This window comes from Sminthopsis crassicaudata, chromosome 5 (assembly GCF_048593235.1).
Source record: "Sminthopsis crassicaudata isolate SCR6 chromosome 5, ASM4859323v1, whole genome shotgun sequence".
Taxonomy (NCBI): domain Eukaryota; kingdom Metazoa; phylum Chordata; class Mammalia; order Dasyuromorphia; family Dasyuridae; genus Sminthopsis; species Sminthopsis crassicaudata.
The window spans coordinates 97,627,783-97,648,238 of NC_133621.1; the positions used below are offsets into that span (position 1 = coordinate 97,627,783).

At 33.8% G+C, this 20,456-nt stretch overlaps 1 protein-coding gene across 1 annotated transcript in view; it reads left to right on the forward strand.

Moving 5' to 3' along the window:
* TPK1 (thiamin pyrophosphokinase 1) overlaps positions 1-20,456 on the forward strand; it is a 431,745-nt gene that overhangs the window by 313,948 nt on the left and 97,341 nt on the right. The window contains exon 8 of the mRNA XM_074267641.1: positions 10,778-10,889. Within this exon, the coding sequence (XP_074123742.1) occupies positions 10,778-10,889 (112 nt within the window). The remainder of the gene's footprint in view (positions 1-10,777; positions 10,890-20,456) is intronic.

Below are 20,456 nucleotides of genomic sequence, written 5' to 3' on the forward strand. Positions count from 1 at the left end.
GCTGCTGCTGCTGCTGATGATGATGATGATAGTAGTAATAATAACTAGAATTCATATAATTGTTTAAAGGTTCCAAAATATTTATCTCAATTTTCCTCAAAAGTACTCTGGAAGTTAGGTGTTATTGTCATCCTCATTTTACATTCAAGGACACTAATATGCAGATATTAAATATCTCGCCCAGGGTCTATCTGTTTGTCTTTGTCTCTCTCTTACACCCCCCCCCCCCACACACACACACACATACACAGTCATTTTTTAAGGTTAAATTTCAACTCAGATCTTCCTAATTTCCAGTTCAGCATTCTATCCACTGTGTAACCTAGTTTCCTCTTGAATAAGCTTTCAGTATACTGTTTTTATAGTCTTTGTATCCTAGTCCATAGCACAGTAACTGGTACTAAATATTTGTCAAATTGAATTCAGTTGAGGAAGGACATAAAACCATTCAGATTTTCCTTTCTGTCAGAAGACTTTGTTGGCTTATAGATTTAGCTCAGGTCATGTGCCAGATTGTCCAGGCACACTATTCTAGGCTGCCAGGGCCATACATCCCAGATCTAGGAGCCTATCCGCATAAACATGGAGATGAGCTGATTGGGAGGTACAAACAGTCTGTTTTTATTAAAACATCCTCTCAGTGGAGGTAGCAGGAAGTAAGAGAATGAATTCCACTCAGAGCTGTCTATTTATGCTTCCTCTCTTCCGGGATTACCTTGTGCCCACCCACTCAGCCCTGCCATAGGTGCAATCACAAGGATCAAAAGCTTGACTAAATTTTGAACACCCTTCCAAGGCTCACATCTAGAAGTCTTAATTATCTTTTATCTACTTACTTCTTACTCACCCCTCACTTTCTCTAGTCTAATGATATTGGCCTCCTTACTACTTTCCCTTGAACAACACATTCCATTTTCTGACTTGGGGTATTTTTATTGTCCTCCTACTGGGAATTCTCTTCCTTCTCGTTTTTTTTTTTAGTCTTCCTTGTCTTGCTCCAAGTCTCAATTAAAATTCTTTCATCTACAACAAGCCTTTGCAGATGATCCTTCTTGTTAGAGCCTTCCCTTAATTGATAATTTCCCATTTATCTTACATATATGTGTGTTGTGCATATGTGTTATATGTGCATATACACATTATATATATATATATATATATATATATACACACATATATATGTATAGATACATATACATATACATACATATAGTTTGTTGTGCGTTATTATTTATATGATATCTTCCTCATTAGACTATGAGATCCCTAAGAGCTGGTATCTTGTTTATTTATTTAGGCCTTTTTTTTTTATCCCTGTTGTTTAGTACAGTGCTTGTCTGTGCTAGATTATTGACTGATGAGGTGTGAATATACCTCTTCAAGGAAATGTGATTCAAACCCTCATTCTCTTTTCTGTCCCTTCATGATCCTCATGTTCTATGTTTCTATATGAAGTTTGCTGATAATATTGTGTAAGGACTTAGGACAGATAACACAAGGTGATTTCTAGATTTTCACCTTCATGTATCTCCCCTGTGTGTAGTGAACGTTGGTTCATACTGAAGTCAACTACAGGCCAGAAATTTTGAGGGTAATTAACTAAAAGGTATAAGATGAAAATTCTCTAGCATCTTGATTGCGTCGCTGGATGGCCATTATCACTATCACTAATACCTATAGTTTTCCATTCTTCTTCATCAAATTAAAAACAAAACCCAGGTTTCTGACTCTTGGTTTTCAATTGTTTTCTTGATCTGTCTTTTATATACCACACTAAGAAGTTTTAGCTTCATAAGTATCTATAATTTGGAAATTGTTATCAGAATCAGATACTGCCTTCTTAAGAATTTAAAGATGTATTGAGCATTGACATGTAAATGCTTAGAGCTTTCATCTTAGTATGTTGGCAAGCATATTGCCTACCATGACCTTGTTTTTAACTCCTTGGTTTATCTGTTTCAAATTATCCAATATTCCATATATTCTCTCTTCTAGTTTGACTCTTTGCAAGAGGACGGAGAACTTCATCACAGTACCTCTACTGAGCATAGCTAGCATTTTCATATGTCTTTGTGAAGTATTTTTTTTTAAGCTTTTTATCAGTATCCATTATTTTTTGTGTGTTTAAAGTAATGCATTTATAACTTTCTCTGAATTGCACTGATATTACTATATCAATTTAACTCTACTCAGGTAATGAGTGCAAAACATAAAAAGAAACAATTTCATGGTAACATTCCTTTTCTATTTTGTATACCTTCTTATCACAAGGCTGCCATTAGAGAACAGAACAGGAACCTCTATAATGATTCATAAAAAGAGATGGATGTTATTGATTATTTAATATATCTGTAGTCCTTACTAATGGCATAAATCCCCCGAGAATTTCTGTATTTTCAGACTGTATTCCTGCTTATGTCAAATCACATATAGGCTAATATGTATTATGAGCATTGCAACCAGGACAACTAGAAAGTAGTTTGCATAAGAAGGAGAATAAATTGTTTATCCCTTACCAATCCCCCATTTACTCTCCAGAATGGGAAGGGGATGATTTCCCACAGTAAAATCCGGATGATCTATGCAGATATTCTTTGATTGCTCACTATGAAAAAAGGCTAATTGTCCATGAGACTCAAGTCATCATGATTTGGCTCAGCTGAAGACTTTTTAAGAGGAAGACAGAATTCTTTTCCTTGATGTAGGCCAAGAGGTCCCTGTCACTACACTAGCAAGCCTAATGATTCTTACAATAATGAAGAGAAAGGATAATTTTACAGAAAGACTAAAAGAAGCTTACTTGATACTGTTTTGTAAAATCTGATGGTGGTGGTAATAGTAATGAAAATCTTAGCATTTCAAAGTCAGATATAAAGGATTGGAAAAATATCAATTGCTCATGAGTAGGCTTAGTTAATATAACAATGTGACAATTTTATCTATATATTCAATGCCATACCAATCCAATTGCCAAAAACTATTTCATAAAGGTAGAAAATAACAATAAGATCCATCTGGAAGAATATCAAAGGAATTAATGAGAAAAAATGCAAAGGAAAGTAGTCTTGTCATCAAAGCCATTTGGTACTGGCCAATAGTCAATGATTATAATAATCTATTGTTTGATAAACCCAGGTATTCCAGCTTCTAGATTAAGAATTGACTGTCTGATAAAAATTGCTCGGAATACTGGAAAATAGTGTGGAAGAAGCTAGGTATTGACCGACACCCATACCAAGATTAGTATATTCAAAATTGTTTCATGATTTAAATATAAGTGCTACTGTAAGTCAATTAGGATAGCAACCAAATATTTACCTTTCAGGTCCTTGCAGAAGGGAAGAATTTATGACCAAATGAACATTATGAAATGTAAAATGATTAATTCTGATTATATTAAATTAAAAAAAGCACACACACACACACACACACACATACACACACACACACACACACACACACACACACACACACACACATACAGAAAATCCTAACCTAACCAAGATCAGAAGAGAAGCAGAAAGCTGGGAAACAATTTTTACATTCAGTGTTTCTTAATATAGTCTTCATTTCTAAAATATGTGGAGAATTGAATCAAATTTATAAGAATACAAGTCATTCCTTAATTGATAGATGATCAAAAGATTTGAGCAGATAATAGTCGTATGAAAAAGTCCTCCAAATCATTTCTAAGGTACCACCTCACATATATGATATTGCTTAAAATACTAGAAAACGATAATGATAAAGTTGGAAGGGATGTGGGAAAACTGTGACACTAATGCATTGTTATTAGAATTTTAAACTAATCCAGCCATTCTGGAGACGAATTTGGAACTTTGCCCAAAGGGCTATAAAACTCTTCATTATCCTTTAGTCCAAGAATGTCACTACTGGCTCTGTATCTTAAAGAGACCACAAAAAAGGGAAAAGAACCAACATGTGCAAAAATGTTTGTAGCGGTCCTTTATATAGTGGCAAGGAAATAGAAACTTAGTGAAGCCCATCACTTGGGTTATGGATGAATAAGTTACAGTATATGGATGTATTGGAACGTTATTCTGTAAGAAATGATGAGCAATTTAATTTCAGAAAAGACTGGTCGTAACTGAAGCTGAATGATCAGAGCCAAGAGAACTTTGCACACAATAATAATAATATTATATGATCATCAGTTGTGATGGACTTAGTTCTTGTAAGCAAGACAATTTGAATAGACTTGGAGTAGAAAATGCCATCCAGATTAAGAGGGATCAAAGCATACTATTTTCACCTTTTTGTTTTTTGTTTTTTTCTGATTCTTCTTTCATGATATGACTAATATGGAAATGTGTTTATCAGATTGCTTGCTCTCTTGAGGGGGAGGTAAAGGAAGGAGGGAAACTCAAAATCATATAAAAAAGAATATTGAAAATTATCTTTACCTATAATAATAACAATTATAGTGCTTACAATGTGCCAGGTGTTGTGCTAAATATTATCCCAACCTTGGGAATTAGGTACTGTTTTATGGTTGAGAAAACTGAGATAGGCAGATTAAGTGTTTTGCCTAAAGTCATATAAGTAATAAATGTCTGAGACTAGATTTGAATTCGTTCTTCCTTAATCCAGACTCAGTGTTCTATCCACTGTGCCTCATTTATATTATCTCTAGCATAGTAATACTTGGCTGATTACTTTCCATGTACTTTTCTCAAAGAGATAATTCTATAGTTGTCAGCATTAGGTTTCAATAAATGCTTGTTCTGTCCTTAGCAATCTCATCTAAGAAGATAGCATACTCTTAGAACTTTTGGAACTTCTGCCTCTCCTCATTACAACTTGTCTGACAGTGTAAGTCACTTCAACTTTCTATACTTTTCCTCATCTTTAAAATGAGAGTTAAGGAGAACAAATTATTAAGTGATGACTTTGCAAAACAAAACAACAAAAAAAACCCAACTAAACAAGTTTCACAATCTATGATAATTTCAAAGGACCAATGAAAAGCCTTATTATTGTTCTGACCATTAGAGGTTTTTAGCAAAGACACTGGACTATTTCCTTCTCCAGTTTATTTTACAGATGACAAAACTGAGGTAAATAATGTTAAATGACAGAGTTACACAGTGTCTGAGGCTACCTTTGAACTCAGGCCTTTCTGGCTCCAGATAGGGCACCCACCCCATTGAGTCACCAGAGATGCTGCTGCTGTTGTTGTTGTTTGTCCTTTGATCTTAAGGAGAACCATGATGATATGTCATGCAAGTGAATAGCCTTTAAATGAAAGAGGGCTAAGCAGTCTCTCCTCCAGAGCTTTCTGAACTCAGTGGTAAGATATAAATCAATGACTGCAGATGGCCCTGGGTGCAGTGGGAGACCTTGGTCTTTTTAAGAAGCTAAGATCTTTAACAGGACTTCGTCTGACTGTGGCCATAGCCACACAGTGATTAAGGCTACTGAGTAGCAACTAAAGGCAAAGAATAACCTCTTTTACCAAGTCAAAAAAAAATGTTGTTTCTTCTTCCTTCTCCAAGAGGACCATGACATCAGAGAGGTAATACCATGACACACAAGTGAGTTGGATTTAAGGAAGAGAAGGCTGGGCAGAGTCAACACTCTCACTTTTTCCTCCAGAACCATCTGAGTCATAAGGCTTGAAGGATGAACAGATGTATTTAGAGATTAAGAAAAACAAATGATTACAGTAGAGTTCACAAAAAAGGGGAAAAAAAAGTTCTTCAGAGTCCCTATTTTGGCAGAATGTGGCTACAACTCAAAATGTATCTCCAGAGTAAAGTGTCAATAGTAACGTGCAAATAAATTTGGCCATATATAGATCAGGATAAATGGAGATGGCCCTGGAGAAGAAGATATTTTCTGATAATGGGAATAATGCACCTAAAAGCATTGTATAAAAAGCCTATTTTGTGGGTATAGTGCAGAAATTTGTTTTTCTTTACTACATATTTTTATTATAAAAGATTACCTTTTCTTTCACATATACACCTTTCTTGGGGGTTGGTAAGAGGGGAAATTTTTTTTATCTGGTATAACAACATTTAGTAAAAATCAAATACAATGATGCAGTTTGATTGGATGATCTCTTAAAATGTTTTCTTAATCTGAATCCTATACTGAATACTGAATTTTAAGTATCTTAAAAATTTATGAGAAACCTTCAAAGCCAAAGTTCCTATTAAGGTCAAATTAAGAAAATCTTTTTTTTTTTAAGAAGGTTTTAAGAAGGTACTATAGGGAGTACAGCTAAATGGTGCAGTGGAAAGAGTCCCCTATCTGAAATCAGGGAAAATCCTCTTCCTGAGTTCAAATATGATTTCAGACACTTATGTGACCATAGGCAAGTTACTTAACCTGTTTAACTCAGTTTTTTCACCTGTAAAATGAGCTGGAAAAGGAAATGGCAAACCACTCCAGGATTATGGCCCAGAAAACCCCAGTGGGTTCACAAAGAATTGGACACAGCCAAACAACAGAAAAGCCTTTTAAATAGCTTCCAATTTACAACTTTTAAACTTTCCCAAACTGAAATTATCAGCCCCCCTACTATATATACTCTATGCATTCCTGGTATTTGGATTACTCTCATCTGCACCCTCCCTAATTTAACACTTTAGATTTAGTTCTTATATATTTATTCCTATTAAGTCTCTAAGGCCACACATACTCATACAACTCTTTGTCTAAACACCAAGATTTTTTTTTTTTTGGAAAGCTTTTTATTTTCAAAACATGCATAGACAATTTTTCAACAGTGACCCTTGCATAGTCTTGTATTCCAAATTTTCCCCCTTCCTCCAACTCCCCTTTCCTAGATAAACACCAAGATTAAACATACACTTGTCATGCAGAAGACATATATAATCTATACTGGCTACACCCACTGTATGTATCAACAGAGTAAAATTTTAATTCTGTATTTAAATTCTATAGAATTTAGAATATTGAAATAGTTGCATAGAGAACTTGAAATATAGTTCTGCTTTCTTTACACTAGTACTGTTTCTTCACACTAAATCAATTTTATGAGAATGAGGAAAAAGGAGATTTCATTTTGAATATTAACTTATTTCCTACATGACATCCCCTGAGATGAGCCATAGTTTCAGAAAAAAAGGCTAATTGACTTCATCTAATGTCACCATTGGTTAACCTTCTTATCAATCCAACTAGTACTTCTAGTTAATTAGATAAATGCCATCTAGAAGGAGTAGACAGACAGCGCTCCTTTTGTGGCATTCTTGGAGAACTGATTATTGAGAGCATCACACAGATGCATATACAGAGACAGAAGGAGATGGGGTCATAAAACCTTTCAAGTGCTTAGTTCCTGGGTCAAGTGATCATAAATCATTTTTATACTTATTCTTTACAGAATATTTTTTCTAAGAATGCAAATCACCAGCATCAGTAAAATCTTGATAAAGAATTCAATAGACTCAATCACCTATAGCCTAGGCTGGTTTTTGTTGTTCAAGAGGTGAACTGAAGGTTATAGGACACCAGCAAATGAGCATAGTCCAAGATGCATTGCCCCAATTTCTATTCTTTTGCCATGCAAATTTATTCATGAGTCCTTTGAATTGAGAAGAGGTGGGAAGTCAACTGTACCATGACATGTGTGTGGTGGATATGGTTTCAATATTTACTACTTGTCAGATGGCTCCAGGGTAAAGTTTGTGTGAAAAGAAAAATCAAATAAGTTTGGTTTCAATTCATTCTAACATTTTAATCCAATCTAACTATATTAAATTAAAATACTTATTTTAAAAATTAAAAACTTTTCACTAATAGCCAGAAAGCTTACATTTTGGGAAAGAGGGGAGTGCCTTATAAGTAATTATAAAAAATGAAAATGTAAATGATAATTTCACGAGAAAGAACATGTTCACAGTTGATAAATAATGATCAGGAAATATATGTATAGTCAAAATTTAAAAAAAAAAAGAACTAATTCATATTGTAAGTTCTAAATTCACCTTCCTTGTTCATGCATTATATAAGTACTTTCAGTATCAGCACTTAAGAAGGGCAGAGACAGTCTCTTGTATTTTTAATATAACAGCTACCATACTGTGAGCACTCAATAAATATTCATCGGTAGTGATGCTAGTCTCATTTCAGCCTCATAGCACCAAAGAACCAACAGGAGATAGACAGCATGTTAGGATTTGGTTTAACTGGGTCTGTGATTTCATATTGGCTTCCTGCAGGCTTAAAGATAAAAAAGGAGTTTCAGGGAAGAAAATGAATAAAAGTAGATTCCTCCCTATTTCTATATCCTTTGGGATAGTGTTATGGAAGGGGCTAGTAGACTGGCCTCAAGATCAGTGATATCTTTTCATTAACAGACTTTCTTTAAAGAAGATTCAAACATTCACTTTAAGGAATCTGTTAATGTTGGGATTTGTAAAATATTATTCTGACACTATTTAAAAGAAAAGAATTAGTGAAGTTATGAAGAAAGGATAAAGAAAGAAGAAAAGAATGAAGCAAAGAAAAAGAAAAGAAGAAAGGACTCAAAGCTTAAGAAGAAAATGCATTATATCAATCATTAATTATTTAATACTTATTTTAAAAAATGTCCTTTATTCCTAATGCCAAGTCTAATTATTCTTCCACATTAGAATCCTGGTATTTAAAGACATTTGACTATTGTTCACCCTGAATTTTCTTCTCATCAAATGAAACATCCTCAGCTCCTTCTGCAGATCCTCTTATGGAAGAATCTCAGGGCATTGTCCTTTTTAATGTTTCTCTAGGTACATTGTTCTAATTCTACAGATCAATGTATTCTCTGTAACTTATAATGTAGCTTTTGAGAGTTTAAGGAACCTGTTCAGGATCTCACAGTCAAGATATATCAAAGGCAGTTCTTCACCTCAAGTGATCCTGGTTTCAATGTCAGCTTTCTATCCATCACATCTCCCTGTCTATCTCTAGTTTATCAATATCTTTTTTAAATATGATGATCAGAATTAAACATAAACTCTGAATGTTCTCTAAACAGTGATGAGTACAGTGGGACTATTATACTACACCCTATTTTGGGGGGATACAGCTTTTCTTTTAATGTAGTCAATATAAATATACTTACTTTTTAGGGTGACATTGCCATGGTTTGTTCATTGAGTTTAAAATCTACTAAAATTTGACCCACTTAGTTATTTGTGAAGTTGATTTTTTTTTTTAATTTAAGTGTAAAATTTGAGGCTCATCCTGATTAAATATCCTTTTATTGGATTTAGTTCTAGTCTGTTGGGATTGCATCAAAAATGTCATCCATTATATTAATGTTCCCTTGCATATTTATTTTGTTCATCATTTCCTATTCAGCAAACATTTTATGTATGTCCAAGTCATTATGATATGTACCCAGGATAGCCAGAATAGTCCCTGACCTCAATGACTTAACTGTGACTTACAGGATATAACACATATAGATTAGCAAAAAGGCAAATCATTTTAGGGAAGAAACATTATCCACCAGAGAATGGATGGAAAAGGAAGAATTAAGAAAGGACTTCTTTGGGAAATAGCAGCAGAACAAATGATGATGGAGTTTAATGTTGTAAAACATATAGATGAGATGGGTTAATGCATTCCAAGTTTGGGGGACCAACTAAGGAAAGATACACAAATGACATGAAATGTATGCTAAGTAAGAGTAAGTTCATGCTCTGTAGATTGTAGATTCAGCAAGCATTTGCTTTGCTAAATTTAACTGAACCTTTTACATTTTAATTCTAACCATTAAAACCTTAACTTTTACTACCTTCCTCAACATCCTTTTTCTTTTGATTGGAAGGGGTAAGGTAGAGCTTCCTCCCAACGTCTTCCTTTATGGAGGGCAGAAATTAGATGTGAGGCCTTTATTTTGAGTCTGCTGCTTTGCTTGGTTTCAACTCGATGGAACACAATCTCTCCCACTCATTCCTGCTGCCTTTTATGTGTTAGACTGTCTGTTAGGGTGTAAACTTCTTGAGAGCAAAAACTGATTTTTCTTTTTATTAATTTTACCCCCCAATTCTTAATATAATCTGCCATGTAGTAGGTGCTTAAAACATTTTAAAAAATGTTTATCGGATTGAAATGGACTAGAGCAGTTGATTGGCACAGTAGATGCTAAGTGCTAGTCCTGGATTCAGAAGACCCATGTTCAAGTGTGATTTGGTAAACTGTTTGCATACTCAGTTTCCTCATCTGTAAAACAAGTATAATAACAACATTTATCTCAACAGGATTGTTGTGAAGTCAAATTATTTGTCAAATGTTTAATACACTGGAATAGCTAAGTGACACAGCTGAAGTGTGCCCAGGTTAGAACCAGGGAAGGTTCATCTTCCTGAGTTCAATTCTGTTCTCAAATATTTACTAGTTGTATGATCCTGGACAAGTCATTTAGTCCTGGTTTCCTCAGTTTCCTTATCTGTAAAATGAGCTAGAGAAGGAAATGGCAAACCACTCAATTATCTTTACTAAGAAAACTCCAATTGAGATCACAGAGGGTCAGGAATGAGAAATGAACGAACGATGGTAACTAAAAAAAAATTGATCATAGTAGGTACTTAATATTTATCATTTCTTACTCCCCATTGCAAAAGCAGAAAACTTTCTTACAATTCTTGGAGCGCACAGTGAATTAGTTTTTAACTTAAATCCTTCTGTTTCTTAGAAACATTCTTGTCAGTTTCTAGGAAGCCATTTCCTCAGTGGATCTGAGATATATTTGAGGATATGGTAGGACTTCCCAATAAACAGTTTTTCTTTTCCATAGGGAAAACACAAACTGCATGTAGACACAGGATTTGAAGGTGATTGGTGTGGACTTATTCCTGTTGGACACCCTTGTAAGAGAGTCACCACGACCGGTCTAAAATGGAACCTCAGTAAGTAAATTACCTTTGATCCTTGCTAAAACTCACTGTGTCATAATGTATTTGCATAATTTCTCTACATGTGTGCTTGCTTTTTCTTTTGCACCAATGTTTTCACAACTGGGACAACACTAAAAATTGACAATTTTATAGATTAGGTCCATGTGATGTTTGAATTGAATATGCTTATCTACATGATATGATTTGAAAATCTACAGGAAGCCTCATGCAAAATTACCCTATATCCATTAACTAGCTTATTCTTGAAATACATTGATTGTTTTGAATTAAGTATAGACCTTTGAAGATTATTTTTAATATTATTCTGGGAAGGGTAACATCTTTAGTCAATAATGACTTAAATGTGAATTAAGATGCTTCTAGTATGATCTTTGGGAGGAAATTTTTGGAACCATGAGTATGCTGAATAATTAGGGAGCGAACAGAGTTCTGAAAAGAAAGGCAAAGGATTGAGGGAAGGATGGTGGTGTGTCTGGAAATACAAGGTTCTGAAGATAGCATTTATCTATTCAAAATCATAGAATATTAACTATACAAAAGGCTTTATATATTATGCCTAGAATCAGGCTAATAAGCCATAGCAAAATTTCTCCCTTGGACAGCCATTGTTGTCATATAAAGAAACAATCAAAGTCTGTGAAGTTTTTTTGAGGTATTAAAAATTTTTCTACTGTATTTTATTTTGAGTAGGCCTTAACTATCTCCTTAAACTTTGACTTGAAAAATGAAAAGAATCAATCTAATTAAATCTAAATTGTAGACTGTCACAATGAATATTACCACACAAATGTAACAAACTGATTTGAGTCATTGCAAAAGGATTTCCCATTTTAGGAGACTTGCTAATATCTCTGGGATTCTGAAATTAAACTCTAAAAAATCACTAATTTCTTGATGAAATATAAAAGCTTCAAAATTACATAGGAAAACAATTTCTTTTTATTCAAAATAATACTGTAAGCATAAGAATTTTAAAATTCTCAGAAATAATTAGAAGGCACTACTGGTATTTTAAAATATATATAGAGAGAGCTCATCACAATCTCAGAGACTTGCCAGACCTGGTTCTCCTAATGGAGACTTTTTGGAAAATCTTCCAGCTTAAAAGAAGTACTTCACTCTGAATGCCTTAATAATAATAATAATAATAATAATATTAAAGGAGGATAAAGAAAACAACTTTGGAAAATGCCTTTCATCTTATGAACTTGCTTATATTACTTTGTAATGTCCTGTGAGATTTTAAATATCATTACTTTTCTCTGGTGTCCTATTTCCCAAAACTACCCTTCTTTCCCATAGAGAAATTAGTAATATAGTCCTCTGAACTCAGAGTTCTCTGCTTGTTCCTTGAAAAAAAGAAAAAATATTGACAATGTTTAGTAAGTTAAATTCCATTTAGCTTACCTTTTTTCATTTAACTTTCTAATTTAGGAGACTGTTTTGAATTGAAAAGCATCTTTCAGGTCTCTCATCTTATCTCTCATCTCTGGTGGTGAAAAAAACAACACCTAAAACCTTGTGAAAGTAAAGATAAGATGGACCTTGAGTTAAATAACTTATTTGTCTAACATCATAAAGCTAGTTGATGACAGAGCTTGCTTTAAAATTAAGGTTTCATTTCCTCTATTTAAATTGTGATCAGACAACTGTGAAAGCATTGTGCAGTTAGAAAACTCAAGTTCTGGTTCCCTCTCTGCCATTTAGTACTTCAGTAACTTTGTGGAAGAAAGTATATATTTCTCTAGTACTAAGCATCTTCATTTATAGATTGATGAGTTGGTCCAGAAAACTTAAGACAATTCCAGCTCAGTATAATATTGTATGTTTTTATGAGCAAGAAACTATAGATATTAAACATAAACAAAATGCAGGGAATGGCTTGTGGGCTGGCTGAATCAGGCTTTGTATGTTGAGACAAAACCACAGGAAAGTCAGATTACCTCAGTTAATTCTTCTCATGTTATGTGGGGTATGTGAAGGAGTAGGAACTGTGCTAAGTGAATGGGATGCAAAAAAAAAAAAAGTTTAAAAAGTGTCTCCCCTTTGGAAGCTTACATTCTACTGAGGCAACAGGTAATTAGGTACATATAAAGAGAATGGAGAAGATACAGTGTCTTAAATGAATGAGGGAGAAGAGAAGATAGCACTGGACTGGGAATAAAGGGCCTTGACCTGAGTCTAGAAGGAAGCCAGGGAAACCAAGACAGGACCAGGATAACACAAAGCATTAGCCTGAGGGTTGGCCAGTACAAAGACACAATGAGGAATAATGAAATATCCTATTTAAGAAGCTGCAGGGTAGGTTATGTATATCTGAATCATAGAGTATGTGGAAAGGGGAGTAAAGTGTAAACAAGCTAAAAAGGTTATGAGTAATTTTATATGTCAAAAAGAAGAGTTATTTGATTGTGGGTTAAAAGGGAGCCCCTAGAGCCCACAGAACAAGGCCTGAAAGAGAGACTGATATAGTTAGAATTTTGCTTGGCAGCAGAGTAAGGGATAGATTCAAATTTGGAGAAGGGAGTCCAATTGGAAAATTATTACAATCATCTAAGAGACAGTAATTGATGAATTGTAGCTATGGGAATGAAGGAGAGAAAGGGATATATCCCAGAATTGAGGAAGGATAGAAATTAAATATATAACTGATATCAATAAAAACTGATAACAGAATAGTCCAAAACAGGCCTAATTAATTTTTTGAACCTATCTCCATCATCACTTTTGAGTTCCAAATCCTTATAATACATCCTGCTTGCTTTGGGCTACCTCCAAATCTTAGCCATGCTTCCTGCTCTCAATCTTGTCAATGATGATTCTCATTAGTACTTGCTTCTATCCTATTGGCTATTCCTTCACAGTTTCACTTTCTGAGAAGTGTCAACAATACAAGAAGACAAGATCACCCATGTTAATGAGTATAAATGTGTTTTTGCCCTTTTCTAGAACACATATTTACATTTTGAAAGAGGCCTTCTAGAAATGATGCTTTAACAAGATACTATCTCTTATCAAAATTAATTAAATTACAGTTCTCCTTTGGGGACTGGAGTTGGGGGTGGGTCACAACATATAATTAGGCATATTCAAAATTTTGAATGCCCTTAAATTTATTCACAAAGGAACAGCCTTTTCTCTATATAGGATTATTATTATTCACAGAAGGATGCAAAGAAAATATTAGCCCCGGTATACTGTGAAAATGCTTCTTAAATGGGTGATTTCAAGTCAGTAGCCACACTAGGATAACAGAAATCCATTTTCAAAGCAAATAGATTCATAAAGAAAATCATAAAACCCATATTTAAATTTGGGGTTCAATAATTTTCTTATGAAAAAATTACATGAATATAATTGTTAAAAGAAGGCCCTATGTACTTCCGTTTGAGAGCATATTCCTTGATGACTAGGTGAGAGGACAAGGAGATGGTGTCTTTGACTTTAGTTCTGCTGTTAATTCCATGAGTGTGAATACCATTGAAGAGCTACAAAGAACATGATTGTTCAAATTTGGAAGCTACTGACATTACTTTATATATAGTTATAATCTCAATTCCCTACTTGTACTAGAACATTTCTAACACTTTTTTCTGTTTTAAAATCTATACCAGGTAAAGTCCATTATTAGAGTCTAGGCCTTAACTTGTTCTCAAAGACTGAACTTGGGTCTTTAATTTGATATTCTTATTGTTATATTCCCAAAATAGCTGTGCATCATCTATATAGTTGTAGCTCCTTGAGTATTTGGATTTGGGACCTTATGTCTCAGATTTTCCAGCAAAGCAAATAATTAAGCAGTACCAAAAAAAAAACAAAAAACAAAAAAACAAAAACCCAAAAGTTGTTTTAAATCTAATTATGGTTTAAATATATGATTTAATGCATAAGTCTCCTACACTAATTAGTAATTAAGTATTAAAGCATATTATAGAATTGCAGGAAAAGCACTAACATCCTTTTGGGGATTTTAATCAGTAGTTTGTAGTATGTATGTAGTTTGTTTGTAGTAGTATGTTTGGTATCTGTCTTTTTGGTCAGCAAGCATGGAGAGAAGGTTGAAAAAGTCTACTATTACTAAAGGATGTCAATTTTGCAAAAGCAGGTGGTAAAAATTATGAACCAAACAATGGGAGAAGACAAAGACAAGAAGAAAATGGATTTAGGGAGAAAGGAGAAAATTAATAAAGAAAAAGAAAAAGGGAAGAGATTTTTGGCAGCGCCTCATGATGGAAAACAGTGAAACAAGAGAAATGCAAATTCTGAAGTATCTAGTTTCAAACTTTTAGATAATTTTGACAAATCACTTTTAAAAAACACCTTAGCATTGCCAACTATTTGCCGAGACCTCTTATTTAAAACAACTGACAACTCCAAGTGCATTCTAAGTGCCTTATTCATAGTCCCTTTCTTTTTGTTACTTCAAAGAAATCGAGAAGGAAAATAGAAGGAAAATTGACAGCATGAAATTATTTCTTAACATGACAAGAATGAATTAAAGCCCTCAGTGCAGGTGGAGCAGTATTGAATACTAAAATTAGCATGGAAATAGAGTTTAACAACAGTTTTTGTCCTTATGTTATATCATTCTAAAACTTTGTCATAATACCTGCTTAGGATTTCTATCCAAGCTAGCTGGAAGAGCATTTAAATGTTAAGCTAACAATGGGAAAATTTCAGCATCCATAAAAACATAGTTCTTGCTAATGTTGACTTTTATGAGAAAGCTGTTCTTGGATCCCCACTCTACATGACATAATCTTTGCAACTCAGAAAGTCATTCTAGTAAGCCGTCACAATTGTGTACACCTGTAATGCCCACTTGGGCTTTAAACACCTCATGAGTTAATGCCTTTATTTATTCATTTTTTAAAATTCAATTTCCATAAGCAAAAAAAGCCCACCCAAAACACTTTCCTTAACAATATCTACCAGATCTAAAACTATATTATAAAGCAGCAATCATCAAAACTATTTAGAATTATCTAAGAATTAGAATGAAGGATCTATGGAATAAGTTAGATACAAAAGACACAGTAGAAAGTAATTATAGTGAAATCTACAGTTTGATTTACCCAAAGATTCTAGTTTCTGGAATAATGATTTGACAAAACCTCCTAGAAAAAAATGGAAAATAGTTGGCAGAAATTAAACCTAGACTACCATCTTACACTTTATACCAAGACCTGGTTAAAATGCATATATGATTTAGACATAAAGGGTGATACCATAAGGAAATTAGGAGTTCAAGGAATAGTTTATCAGATTTGTGGAGAAGGGAAAAATTTATGACCAAACAAGATAGAGAGAATATGAAATATAAAATGCATAATTTTGATTACATTAATTTTTTTTCAAAAACAAATCCAATGCAACCAAGATCAGAAGGAAAGCAAAAAACTGGGAAACAATTTTAACATCTCATAAAGGCCTCAATTCTCAAATATATTGAAAACAGAGTTAAATTTACAAGAATAAAAGTCATTTCCCAATCGATAAAAGGTCACAGGATATGAATAGCATTTTTCAGATGAAGAAATTAATGCTATCTATGATCATATTTAAAAATCTTCTTAATCACTACTAATTAAAGAAATGCAAATTAAAACAACTCAAGTGCCATCTCATACAGATTGATTAATATGACAGAAAAAGAAAATTATAAATTTTCGTGAAGCTGTGGGTAAATTGGAACACATGTATTTTTGGAATAATTTTAAATTGATCTTTTCCGGAAGAGCAATTTAGAACTCTGGCAAAGATCTATAAAACAGGGTATACTCTTTGAACCAGCAATGCCACTGCTTAAAAAAAGGCAAAAGCACTCCATGTACAAAAATATTTATAGCAGCTTTTTGTGTGTGTGTGTGGTATCAAAAGATTGGAAATTAAGGGGCTACCCATCAATTGGGAAATGCTGAAAAAGTTGTATTATATGAACATAGTGAAATATTATTGTTATATAAAAATGAACAGCTAAATAAATATTTATTGGATATATCTAAATTAAATCACTTCCAAAGTTCTACTCATCAGATTATAAAAGATGACCACAAATGAAATGAAAATAAGAAATATTGGTCAGGTTGTGACTAATTGAGTACACTGGCATGATCTTGGTGGAACTGTGGATTGTTTCAGTCATTATGATAACCAGTTTGGAACTATGACTAAAAAGTTATTTAATTCTGTTACTTTTATTCAACTATCAGGACCATAATTCTATATTTCAAAGAAGTTCAAGAAAAATAGCAAAAAAGAAAAGAAAGAAAAATGATGAGCAGGCAGATTTCAGAAAAACCTGTATGGACTTGTGTGTAATGATGCAACATAAAAGAACAGAACTGGGAAAACATTGTACATAATAACAACATTGTGCAATGATTAGGTACAATAGACTTAGGCTTTTCAATAATACTGTGATCCAAGACAATTCCAAATGACTTAGAATGACTTCAGCTAGTGTAGTCCACCTCATCCTTCTCCCCAGATGCATAAGTTTGGTAAGAAACATAATGGAGTGAAGGAATATTATAAGAAAAATAAAAACAAGACTCTTATAACACTGAATTTTTCCACAGTCACCCCATAATAATTAAAGTATGGTCATCTTCATGACCTGCATTATATCCAGTATGGTTTCTGGACCAAAAATATTATTATATATTTTTTAAAAATCTCTCTACTTATTAATGTCTGGAATGGTTCTAGCCATTTTGTCATTTTTCTAATTGGTAAGTTGTCTTTTTCCATAATTAGGAATAAAAGATTTATCATGGAAATAGCCTGCAACAGACAACTCACTTGTGAGGCTGAATTTCTTCCAAGTAACTGCTAGCAAAAGCTTTTCCTGTTAAATTTTAGAAAGAGAGAAGGAAGGAAGGGAAGAAGGGAAGGGGAGGGAAGGAAAGGAAAAAGGAAAGAAAAGGAGAAAGGAAAGGAAAGGAAAGGAGAGGAAAAGAAAAGAAAAAGGAAAAGTGCTTTAATGTGCACTCAGAGGACCTTATTTTCCCTATCTGGACGTAGATAGCACATTTTATCATGAATACTCTGAAATTGTGGTAGATCACTGTATAGATTAATTAGTAAGTCTTTCAACCTAATAATATCTACACCATTGCTGTCCCTGTGTAGATTGATCTAGTTCTGCTCATTGTACTTAATCGGTTCAAATAAGTCTTCTCAAGTTTCTATGAAACTGTCCTCTTCATTTCTTTCAGTAAAATAGTATCCCATCATATTCATTTATTGTAACATGTTCAACCAGTTCAGTTTTTCTTTCCATCAAAAAATGCGTACATACATACATACAGATGGATCATTATCCTCTTTCTTTGATCTCTTTGGGATAAATCTCTACTTGTGGAATTACTGGCTCAAAAGGTATATGTAATATTCTCTCCAAAATATAATGTTCTCTATTGAGGTATTTTTGGGATCTTTGGAGGCAGCCTTCATTTCAGTAATCACCACACCAATGCAGTCAGGGGTTAAAGTCTATTGTCTCTTTCAAAGTCTTGTCTCCTTTCCTGGGGCCTGGTTAGCTTTCTTATAGTCCAGATCCTTTATTGTCTCCTTCCTGGGGCTGGGCAGCTTTCTGGAGAGCCTTTCAGTCTGGCCTTCATTCCAAGAACTTGAGCTCCTGTCTGCCTTCTCTGGCTTCTGAATCTCCCTGACTGAATCCTGGCTGAGGCTCCTAGCTTATGTATGCTCTCTTATGAAAGGTATGAATCTTGTAGAACTAAGTACTAAGTACATGTACTGAACTAGAGAACTGTTAAGCACCATGCTAAATTAGATAACTATTGTCTCTATCAATTCCTCTGACATAGCACCTTGTTTCAAGTTCTGGCCCCTAACAGGTATATATAGTGTAATAGCCTTTGCTGCATAGTTCTAATTCCTTTCCAGAATGGTTGGACTAGTTCACAGCTTTCCCAAATACCTTTCAACAGTTGTCATATTAGTAGATCTGATGGGGGTGAGGTAGTAACATAGAGGGGTGGTGTTTTTTGTTTTTTATTTATTTATTTATTTATTTTTAAATTTGTCTTTCCCTAGATATTAATGATTTAGAACACTTTATATAATTATTTATTTCTCCCTCTAAAAACTGCCTATTTCCCTTGACTTTTTGTCAGTTAATGAATTACTCCTATTCTTATAATTTGGCTTGGTTACCTATATATGTCAGAAATGAGATGTTTATGAGAGGAACTTTCTGCAAAGACTTTTCCCCTGATTCCTACTTTTCTTCTAATTTTAGCTGGATTAATTTTGTTATTCATTAAGACTTTTTTTGTTACCTATAGAACATGACAGATGAGCTGAACCTAAACTATCAGAAAGGATTTTAACTGGGAAAAAAGTCAAGAATCAATTCTTTTCTTCCCCACTTTAATCCACAAGGGAAAAGACACCAAAGTCAGTATTAGCATTCAGAGAGACTATTTTTAGGTCTTATTTTTTGAAAGACTATTGTAAGTCAGTTTAGAGCTTCCTGCTTTCAAATAAAGATTCTATTTTCCCTCATGTAGGACTAATGTCACATAGCCCACTTCAAACAGGCAGATAAAATGCATTAAAATATATTTCATTAACTCAGCCCAAATACTGTTTTATAAGTTGTAGGGACATGATTGATTTCTCTTCTTTTTGGTATTTGCCCTTGTGATTCTGCAGAGAACACTAGGAACTAGCAATAATTCACCACATGCCTCAGAATTCGTTCATTCTCTCTCTCTCTCCCCCCTTTCAATAATATGACAACCAATATTTAGTTGGTTCTGGATATTTAAATAAGTAAACAATTAATGTATATTTGCAAGGAATATTACAATATTATAAATGGGAATTTACATCTTAGCTATTCTTTCTCTGACTTGCATTCAAGAACACTATTACATTTCATGTTTGCCTCCTATATTGTCTGAATGACTTGATTTCTAGTGTTCCTATGGGCAGATTGACTAATGGGAATGACTTCAGTGTAAGCTCAAGAGTCCTTTTCTATTTCCCCTCTCTGACGTTTCATTTTTGTGCTGATTCAGAAGTGAATTTTTTGCACTCAGCCATGCATTTAATGTATTGAGATGAGAGAATAGCAGTCCTTAGTGATTACATGAAATATAGGAGAGAAGTGAGGGATATACACAGGTAAATAGTGATTGCAGAGAGGTGAGGAGGGAGATATAGCTATGTTTCCATAGTGAGTCAATTTGGCCATTCTGATTTACCTGGAAATTTTATAGAAAGTTAGCTGGACTTTTATTTATAAAAAGGACACAACCTGATTTTTGTACCTATCACCCAAAGGAATCACCTCTCACAGAGAGAGCATCAATGCTGCCAACTGCCAACCAACCACCTGCAATGGGCAGATAATAATTTAATTGTGATTTCATCAATATCCATGGATTCAATGAACATCTATAAGCTAATGCTTTCCTTATCTACCTATTTAGCTTTCTTCAATTCCTAACTATCTCCCAATTTTTGAAAGGAAACTTTACATTTCTCCATTAATGTTAGTGCCATTCCTATTGGGCTCATCTCCAA